Below are 10921 nucleotides of genomic sequence, written 5' to 3'. Positions count from 1 at the left end.
TATACGCTTCCTGCCCGGCCGCTCGGCTTGCGTGGATGAGGGCGACGGTGATGCCCGGTCCGCGCGATATCACGAGCATGCGGAATCATCGATGGCAAACCCAATCCACAGCATCCAGCTCTCGAGCTTGGCCTGTAGTGATGCAGGAGGTTGAAGCTCAACCATGCTGCAACGATGAGACGTTTAACAGCGCGCACATGTGTTTCCGCTCAGCGATGAGATGATAATCGTGCTAGGAGAATAGGCATGGCTTAATGAAACATTAGCGTTACAGCGCGCCAATTTTCACAGGAGGTGCGATTGTAATCACAGGAGAATAGGCAGGTATGAAAGCCAGCGGAGGCACGCAGTACAGTGTGCCCATGCAGTTTCACAGAAGGTGCGATGTAATCGCATGGAATTGGCCAGGTTTATGAAACATGACGACGTTACCAGCTGCTGCACAGTTTTGCAGAAGGGTGAATGTAATCGCGAGCGAAGAAGGAGTTATGAGGGCGGCCAACATGTAGTGGAAAGCAAGGATCTACTATATAATCCTAAAGCCCCCGCCGCGCTACCGCGCGCCGTCACACGGAGTAATTTTACTCACAGTAAATGATGCATGCGTCAAATATACCACGTGTGCGCGGATTTTAGCGCTGTCATTAACTTAGCATGAATGCCGAAATGCATATTTGACTGTCGAGTTTTGTCTTGTATGTAACAGTAGTATGTTTGGCACCATGACTGCAACACTTATTGGTACAATTTCTTTTCTGGCAACAACGGAAGTAAAAGAAGAAAGAGACGAGAGAAGGAATTAGAAAGAAAAGAGAAGACGAGCAGAATTGAATCAGAATGTTACAGTGGAGGTACAGTCCTTACTTGTGCTCCACCAGCTTTAAAAGGGATACATTACTCTAGTTCTCTGGATATTTTCAGTTAAAATTATAGGTTAAAATGACGCTGCATAAAAATGTTCTATGATTCAATATTCATTAGAAATATTTTTTAAATGTTTAAAACTTGGACGGCGTATAGTTGTTGCTTACAAACCGACCAGTTAGCTGCCACTGGGTGAGCGCATATCAGCTGAAAAAAGTTGGGCATAGTGCAGACGTTTCAGCTGCAAGCCTACGACCGAGGGCTGCTTTCTTATTTATTTACACGATTTTAGCGATTGCCCAATATCTTATATAACGACCACTTAGTTTCAGTTTCGTTCATAATCATGGGATTTGAAATTTGCTCCTAAATAAAAATCGTTCCGGCTTAATTAGCAGTTAGGTATGGTATAAATATAATTGCACTTGCGATGTACTCCCTCGGTCTGATAACCTGCCCAAAATAAATTGCCAGATGCCGCACACATTCCAGGGGTGGGGGGTGCGCTTAGGCACAATCGCCATGGTTGCGTTCGTCAGCTGTCAAGTAAAGATTTTCGAATCTATGCTGTTTTTTATGACAAAGACGGGCGGCGTCCAGCCACGCGGGGCGACTGTTGAATGTAATATAGCTCAATATATAATATATATGCTCATTATTTACGCATTTTGGCTTATCAAATATACTCTAGTAAAATGATATTAGGGGCGATAGTACTCCTTCTAAAGCCGGCTGCTCCCCTTGATAATCGTCATATACATAGGCATCGTACGCTTGTCCATTATTATTAAGTCGAGTGAGAGGAGGGGAGGGGGAGAGAGGTTAATAGTGTTAATTCGTTACGACTCCTACCTACAACTTACAACTATTACTACTACTACTTACCTACCACATTACCAGACTACCTCTACTAATTACTACTACATCAAGAAAACGTCGTTAATCGTGTGAAACCTTGATTAATGAATATTATGGTGACCTTTCTCAGCTTCTTGATAGTACGTGAATCCATCAAGGAAGCCATACTTGCATTGGGGTTGATCTAAGTCGATACATCACAATCTGTCCACGTCACAAGGTTGTCACTGACCAGCTTTCCATGCTTCCATTACCTTTATAAAAGCAGGTGTGGATGTAGTTTAGCAAATGCCACAGTAACAATACTAGTCGGAGTTTACTACAGCAACACCTCTGTCGACTATAAGCCGCTACATCATGAATCCGTGAATCTAAACAATCGAATTCAAATGCGTCTAATGTTAAATTAATGCCACAGAAAATGCTTCTACAGTCTGAGATGACATAGGATATGTACATATTAATCACCTTCGCAAGAGTAACTACCAGTATGACTGTATGTATGCATAGTTCCAGACCTACCCGTCAACTCATCAGAAGTAGAATGACAATAAACGTACATTTCAACAGGAGTAAATAACAACATAGCATATTAACAAAGGACATTATGCAACATGTGTTAAGAGTCAATCTAAACTTCCTGCAGTAACTTTGGTATTTTTGCTGGGCAGTGTTCAGTTGGCCAATAATTACCCATTTTTATGCACTGATCAATCATTTAATAATTGGCTATGTGCTGTGCCTCCACCAGCGAGATAGTATAATTAATGTTCCTTGAAACACAGCTTTTTTTCACATATGCCCATCACTTAAGGTATAATCAGGAGTGAATTAATAGAAATTCTAGAATCAAAAAGATTCTAAGCATTCTAACACGAGATCTCTATTTATTCACTAGAGACTGGTATAATCATATCACTGCCATAGCTCATAGTAGAGTTAAAATTCAGCCATTACAAGAGGTTTGGGTACCTGTAAATTGTGCATTGCACATCGATTATTTGTATCAATTTAGGCCTTTGAGCATTTGAACTTAGGCATTTTGAGCTGCATACACGAATTCAGCATCACATTCTGGCCTAAAGTACCATAACCAGACGAATTATGTTCTCTACCGTATGCGCAATCATCCCTTGCCTCCACCAGGCAACCCAGTCACAAAAATCCCTACACAAAATAACATTACTGAGCAGAACAACTTGTTATATTAGAACTAAAGCTGTTTGAATTGTCTCGATCAATGTGTCACAACTGCTATACGGTATATACATGGTGCTAGTTTCTGCTTGGATGACACACACGGTATGCTGTTTTATGTGATTCTGAATTACAGTAAATAAATATATGCCGTGTCTACGGTGCCGTAACCGGACGCCCCGCTCCCAGGCTTACGCGTTCGGTCATATATTTTTATGTAAACCCATACTGATTATTTTCCCAGAAAAACAATAGAACAATAGTGTTTCTCACCATAATATTACGTACGTTTTAGGTATTTATCCAAAAAAAATGTTTTTGAACTTTTGAAGCAATAGTAAATCCAGTAAATCAATTGATTTGAAAGCGGGCTTGTGGCTAATCGTGACGTGCGAATGGGAATGTGTGCTTGAGCTTCTTGTAATGGACGAGCAAACCGCGTAGCTACTGCATACAACACTATAACTGTATCATAGCCACGGTTTCTTCTGGGGGAAAAAGTTAGACAATGGACGGTAATGGGCCGTTTGGGAACAAACTCGCATAAATGGATTCAAAGTATCGTGCTTTTTGCGTGGCTCGAGGACCTAGCCAAGCGGCACCGCCATGAGCTCGCCAGCTAGGCGGTCCAGGCGGGCATTGCTCCCCTGGAAAGTTTTTGAATTAAACATGGTGCAATTTGGTTCATTCTAACGTATTCTGAAACATTGTTGAGACCTGAATCTCTTTTCAATTTGTCAAAAGCGAACAATAAACTCATGAATACTATGAAATGATACAAATATTCACATTTAAATCCAGTAATTAGTCATGAAGATGAATAGGCCACGCATGTGGATTCTGAGGCAGATGCCGCGGGGGAGCCGTAGGAGGGGGGTTCTGGGGTATTTCCCCGAGCAAATTCTCTTCTACTTGAAAGATGTCCGTAGAAGTTAGACATCCCGCATTGATGGCACTCTGAAAATAAAATTTCACCTTCTCTCCGTTTAAATCATTCCTCTGTTAGCAGATGCCTACTCAAGTCATCACGCATCTGGACCCATTCTCCCACACTCCCGCATGCCCCTAACGCGGATTCTCACGCATTCCGCAAAAAGGAAAAACGTGTATCGGTAACACTTCGAATAAAGTTTTTAAATGTGCTTAAAATTTAATTTTGTCTTCTTTTCTTCGAATGCCTAAAGAATATAGTGTACTGCAAATACATATTTTTAAAGCCAAATATTCAGGAATGTCCGTGCTTTGAATAATTCTGAACCTTCAGCAATTATATTCCAAGAATGCCCATTCTCCAGCAAAATGCTCCCGCCCGCCATCATGTGCACATTCGGCCGCTGAGCTAAACCGCGCACTCCTGTTACCCAACGTCGTGTGGCAGTGCACAATCAGGCTGTGCCTGCTGGCCTGGGCCGGCATTGATTGAAGTACGCGGGGTGGTGGGGGGGGGAGAATGCACGCATGTTTACATCGTGGGCGCTCGCTTATTATTCGCTGTATTATGTAGGGGTGGGTACCACTGGTATGAGGGAGCGACAGCAAAACTTTCTCGGAATCGAGGAAAAATTAAGCTGCAATCATGAATTGCCCACACGAGGTGCCCGCACGGCCAAAATGATATCGTTGCTGCTAAATTTCATTACGATTTCTTATTACATGTATATAGTCAGAAAGCATGTGGTGATTTTATATTTTTGATATGACCCTATTTGTGATAACACAGCCGGTAACATACAGGAACTATTTTCACACCGGCGATGTTAAATCTTGAAACACGGCGGCGGTGCGCCGTAGTGCTTCCTATGTAGAAGAAACCCTGTATAGTATCATACCTGCTTAATTTTCTTTCCAAGATCCGACCCCGACGACACAGTCTCACGTAGCATGTCGCCTGTAGATAGGTGGCAGACACCATACGTTCCTGCTAAAAGGGGTGCCTATTAAGGAAACAGATCTTAAAACATATATGGAAGTCAAGCTACTGGCATTTCTGCCCTCTCTAACATTATTAAATCATGAGTTCATGTATATCCCATATATTCATAAATGTGATATACCGGTACATCACGCTCTGCATCCACACGTGACAATGACAAATGGAGCAACAAAGCATAATCTAAAGACTAACTCAGGTCGCCCTTACGACCTAGTCGCCGACAAAATTTGAAGCATCGTACCTGTCAAAAACCGGCCAGATCCCGCATTAAAAACATCGGCGACTAAACTCGACATGAGTTAATTCTCTTACGATCGAAAATACGGTCACCGACTGCGATCGCAGGAATAGAAACGGTTCTAATTCTATGCGGCGGTCGGCGACAAATCGTGAGTGGCAGCCAATCACCGCTACGTGTCGAGTCACATGATTATCAAAAGTCACGTGATTAACAAAATGGCAGCCCACACAGCAGTTTACAAGGAGGGATTATTGCCCAAACCCTTTCTCAAATATATATTAAGTTTTCCGTATATCACAGGAAAATTCTTTTTCTGCACATGATTATAACGATTTTCAGAAAATTGAGGATAGATTTACGAAGTTACCTGATGTTTACTGGTAAGCGCCTTTTTGTTGGTCATGTGACTCGTTTTATGTAGACTGGTCCCAGCGTCAAGCTTAATTGCTCTGTTTGTGCTAAAGAACTGCTTGTGCTAGTACAAATAATAGGGGCGCAAACCCGTCTACGTTTCCTGCAGAACGCTACGATCTGTTCAGCGATATACAGCTTGAAGTCACTTCAAGTCGACGTGAGTGTTGCTACGCTGCTAATCGGCGATAAAGTAGTCGCGCCGATAGTCAAATCGTAGGGCGACCTGAGCAGGGCATAATAGTAATACTGCAGCCTATTATACTAGCTATTGGCAAGAGCTAGATCATGCATACTGTTGCTCCTGTCCTGATATGTGATGTAATAACATTCTCCTAGGGAGCGTATCTAACCCATTTTCCCTGGGGGGGGGGCAAAGCCACAAAGCCATGTGAATATAGTGTGTTCTGGCACCGTGTGGCGGCTACCATTGACCTAGTCCGAGCCGACGCAGACCCCAGTAATGACTAATGGTTAAACCTGCACCCTCAGATTAGCAAAGCGGAGTTATAACGTCTGCGTGCGGACAACCATTGACCATGTATTGTACCTATTTTTTTCTGCCAACAACTATATAGACTATGCTATGGGACATCGCCTGGAATGCCCCTTATTGCCAGAGAGCCCATGTACTGCAGACCTCTAGCTGGAGATCTTGTCGAGTCTGAGGATCGATTCACAACCACCGTACCAGGTCCCGTGAAACGTGTGTGGCTAGGTCGAGTGTAATATAGTGACCCAAGAAGAACTGTCCACTGCCCTAGGCTGAGAGGGTCTATGTCCCCCAGGCCAGGGTACTGCCGGAACGTACCCTGGGTACGGTCCGGTATACCGAAACGTACCCTGGTACTATCTAATAAGTAATATGCCGGACCGTACCTCGCCTACTCCACTAACGAGTCTAGGGAGTCGCCTACGCCTACTCCCTAACCCTAACCCTAACCATATCAGATAGTGAGATACTGAGATAGTTGCCACAACCAGGGTACGTTCCGGTATACCGGACCGTACCCAGGCCCAGGGTACGTTCCGGCAGTACCCTGGAGGACATAGACCCTATGAGCGCTAGTGAGGGCCTGCTCCTACATCGGACACAAGTGATTATTTAATCATGACAGCGCGCGAGAGTAAATTAGACGGCATTCAATTCAAGATCAACCGAAGTTCAACGATCACCTGACCTGTGTCCCTTTTCCTGATCCGGGAGGCCCTAGAAGTATTGCTCTGATTCCTTGTGGTTCATCATATTCACGTCGTACTGGTGCCTGTTTTGCTACTGTTGGTGCCATTCTGCTTGTCAAAATATAACTTCTTAGAGGCGTTCAACCAAGTTACAATGTCTATGCTACAAAGTAGTAGTGTAACCCTTCCACGGCAATTCACGGTAGTGTGCGCTACGTCACCTACGTGACAGAAAAATATGTGTGCGCACGCGTAGAAATACTACAGCAACCGGTTACCTGTTATATTAACGTTAATGATTACCGCTCCTGCTCGTAACGGCCGCTAGGGCCTACTCACGGGGGTAGATTCATCAAGCTGCGTACGCAAAATATTTTGCGTAAATCTTGTGTACGCAATCGACGTTGCTTAGTTGCGATTCATCAACACAGCTATTTAGTGCCAAATTATATTATATATATATATATATATATAAGTATATAGACCAGCTAAAAATTACTTTTTTTTAGCGAGAGCCTTTTTGATTTTGTATGAAAAAAAAGAGAGGCTCTCGTAAATATTTTTTAGGGAGCTAAAATTTTTTTTTTTTTTAAATGGCCCCTTGGCAAGAGCTACATTTTTCATAGCATGATTTTGTTCGGCAATTTTTCATAATTTGAATGCCGGGCTGACTCTAATATCTTCATCAGGGCATTCAGTGCGCATTCGCACAGTATCAGACTATATATCAGTGTGCCAAGAAATCGTCAACAAAATTACATTCGATCACATTTTTTTATCTTATTTCACTCGACTAAGAACCAATCACATTCTTATTCAATTTTCATTCACACAGACAGACGCTAACCGTAGTATGTCAGCGTAATATAAGGGGAAAAAGTGGCCGGCAGAGAGGACCAGGAGTTTCGTAGAGATGGTGGGCTGAGCAAAAACTTGGTGGGCTGGGCCTCCGGTCCGGAACTAATTTCTAACGCTGCGCGGCACGGGAGCGATTTTTTCTCGCATCTTCAAAAATTTTCGCTCTCGGTAATTGTGTGTTACCAGAGCGCTTTGAAAGCTGACGGAGCGAAATCGCTCGCCGCTCCCGTGTATTTTTTTCGCTGATTATAGACTATCAGAAAAGAAAAGCGGCTCACAGAGCGCATAGCTGAACAAAATTGACAGGGAAAGAATAATTAAAGCACAACAATGAAGATCACACAACACTCAGCAGCAGGCAACAAATCACACACACGAAAATCCACAAAAAGGCCGCATCACGAAACCAGCGACTCCACAACCTGGAAAAATCCGCAAATACAATCCATCAACTACCATCACACGTTAAAGCCGTAAAAAAAAAGAATATAAATAAAAAATATATAGAACCAATTAGACAACAGCCATTGCACATACTCAGTACACATGTAAACATGCAAACAAAACCAAAACAAGCAATTCACAAACCAATTAATCAAAAACAAGAAATAAAAACAGGAAACAAAACAACTGCATTACAAGGCACATGCACTCCTCGGCATTTTAGGCGAACGTTCCTGTAACAGTAACCTGTATAATACCAGTCGTCATGTTACGCTTGACTGCGTTCGCTACACTGACTCTGGGGCCGGATTCATCAACGTTGCGTAAAGTGTATTGCGTACACCGAGTTTCTACGAAGTAGCGTATCGCAAAGCTCGTAGGTGCGATTTCATCGACGCAGCGTAGCGCCTGCGTACGCAAATGTTGATGTAATTCCAGTGTAAATCCACTACGCCATCGTGGCTGCTGGCTGTTGAGAGCGTGCTTAGCATAAACCAAATCACAACTGTGCGACACATACCGATAGGAACCAAACTGACGCCTCTCTGTCTACATGAGTGCTGGGGGATGTGATAGTGTCCCACATTTTCGTTTGGTATGATTGCGTTCACACTCGTGAAAGCAGCGAACACGTACACATTGCGTCGTGCGTGTGTACGTACACGTGCGTGGCGTGTGCACGTACACATGCGTGCGTGCGTGCGTGCGTGCGTGGGTGCATGTGCACGTGTGGCTGGCGTGTGTGTGCACGTACACGTGCGTGCGTGCGTGTGCACGTACACGTGCGTGAGTGCGTGTGCACGTACACGAGCGTGCGTGCATGTATCGTACACGTGCGTCGTTGCGTGCGTGTGTGGCGTGCGTGTCACGCTACCGTGCGTGGCGTGCGTGGTACGTACATCGGGCCGTGCGTGGCGTCGTGTCGTAACGACACGGGCGTGCGTGGCGTGGTGTGTACGTAACACGTGCGTGCGTGCGTGTGCACGTACACGTGCGTGGGTGCGTGCGTGCATGTGCACGTGTGTGTGCACGTACACGTGCGTGCGTGCGTGCGTGTGCACGTACACGTGCGGCGTGCGTGCGTTTGTACGTACACGGCGCGCGTGCGTGCGGTGGCACGTACACGTGCGGTGTGTGTGCGTGCATGTGCACTTGCGTGGTGTGTGTGTGCACGTACAGACGTACATGCGTGTGCACGTACAGCGTGCGTGCGTGCGTGTTACGTACACGGCGTGCTGCGTGTGCACGAAACGTGCGTGCGTGATGTGGCACGTATGCCCGTGCGTGCGTGCGTGTGGCACGTACACGTGCGTGCGTGCGTGTGTACGTACACGTGCGTGCGTGCGTGCGTGTGTACGTACACGTTGCGTGCGTGGCGTGTATGCGTGCGTGTCACGTACAGCGTGCGTGCGTGCGTGTGTACGTACACGTGCTTGCGTGCGTGTGCACGTGCGTACGTGCGTGCATGTGCACGTGCGTGTGTGTGTGTGTGTGCACGTACACGTACGTGCGTGCGTGCGTGCGTGCGTGTGATGTACACGGCGTGCGTGGTGTGCACGTACACGTGGCAGCGTGCTTGTGCACGTGTGCCGTGCGTGCGTTGCACGTACAACGTGCGTGCGTGCTTGTGCACGTGTGCGTGCGTGCGTGTGCACGTACACGGTGCGGCGTGTAGCAGCGGCGGTGTGCGTGTGCACGTACACGTGCGTGCGTGTGCACGTACACGGCTAACTACGAATTCGCTTATAACGAAAAACAATGCAAGCTATGACAAAAGAAGCGTCAAAGGCGGCCGCTGTCTGTGTAGTATCGTAATTATTTATTAATTTTTAGTTGAGTAGTAATTTTATAATGTTTTCTCAATAAAATAATGTATGCTGGCAGTATGCTGGAAACACCTGCGGAAATTTCGAATGTTTACGGCACCTCGTCAGCTCGTGTAAAGTTACCGAAAGGCTACGTAAATTTTAGCTGATGAATCGCACCTAAACGGCCCTCGGCTTGCGTACGCGAAAATCGTACGCAAATTTACTAAATAGCTGTGTTGATGAATCGCAACTAAGCAACGTCGATTGCGTACAAAATTTACGCAAAATATTTTGCGTACGCAGCTTGATGAATCTACCCCCCGTGAGTAGGCCATGCGGCGCGTTACGAGCAGGAGCGGTAATCATTAACGTTAATTATCCAGGTAACCGGTTGCTGTAGTATTCTAACGCGTGCGCCACACATATTTTCTGTCACGTAGGTGACGTAGCGCACACTACGTGAATTGCCGTGGAAGGTTACACTACTACTTTGTAGGCATAGACATTGTAACTTGGTTGAACGCCTCTAAAGTTATATTTTGACAAGCAGAATGGCACAACATAGCAAAACGGCACAGTACGCGTGATTATGATGAACCACAAGAATGCAGAGCAATACTTCTAGGGCCTCCCGGATCATGAAAAGGGACACAGGTCAGGTGATCGTGTGAACTTCGTTATGCTTGAATTGAATGCCGTGCTAATTTACTCTCGCGCGCGTGTCATATTAATAAATCATTGTGTCCGATGTAGGAGCAGGCCCTCACTAGCGCTCATAGGGTCTATGTCCTCCAGGGTACTGGCCGGAAACGTACCCTGGGCGCTGGGTAGCGCCGGTATACACGGAAGCGTACCCTGGTTGTGGCAACTATCTCAGTATCTCATATCTGATATGGTTAGGGTTAGGGTTAGGGAGTAGGCGTAGGCGACTCCCTAGACCTCGTTAGTGGAGTAGGCGAGGTACGGTCGGCATATTACTTATATAGATAGTACCAGGGTCACGTTTCGGTATACGGACCGTACCCAGGGTACGTTCCGGCAGTACCCTGGCCTGGGGACATAGACCCTCTCAGCTAGGGCAGGGACAGTTCTTCTTGGTCACTATATTACACTCGACCTACCACA

At 45.6% G+C, this 10921-nt stretch overlaps 1 protein-coding gene across 1 annotated transcript in view; it reads right to left on the bottom strand.

Moving 5' to 3' along the window:
- The window catches only part of LOC106806418 (adenylate kinase 2, mitochondrial-like), a 19324-nt gene extending 12439 nt beyond the window's left edge, over positions 1-6885 (bottom strand). The window contains 4 exon segments of the mRNA XM_014808345.1: positions 1844-1868; positions 1870-1976; positions 4749-4853; positions 6686-6885. Coding sequence (XP_014663831.1) covers positions 1844-1868; positions 1870-1976; positions 4749-4853; positions 6686-6793 — 345 coding nt within the window. The 5' untranslated portion in view covers positions 6794-6885.
- Between the last annotated feature and the right edge of the window lie 4036 nt (positions 6886-10921).

This window comes from Priapulus caudatus, unplaced genomic scaffold, assembly GCF_000485595.1.
Source record: "Priapulus caudatus unplaced genomic scaffold, Priapulus_caudatus-5.0.1 Scaffold159, whole genome shotgun sequence".
NCBI lineage: Eukaryota > Metazoa > Priapulida > Priapulimorpha > Priapulimorphida > Priapulidae > Priapulus > Priapulus caudatus.
This window is presented reverse-complemented; position numbering and strand designations above follow the sequence as displayed.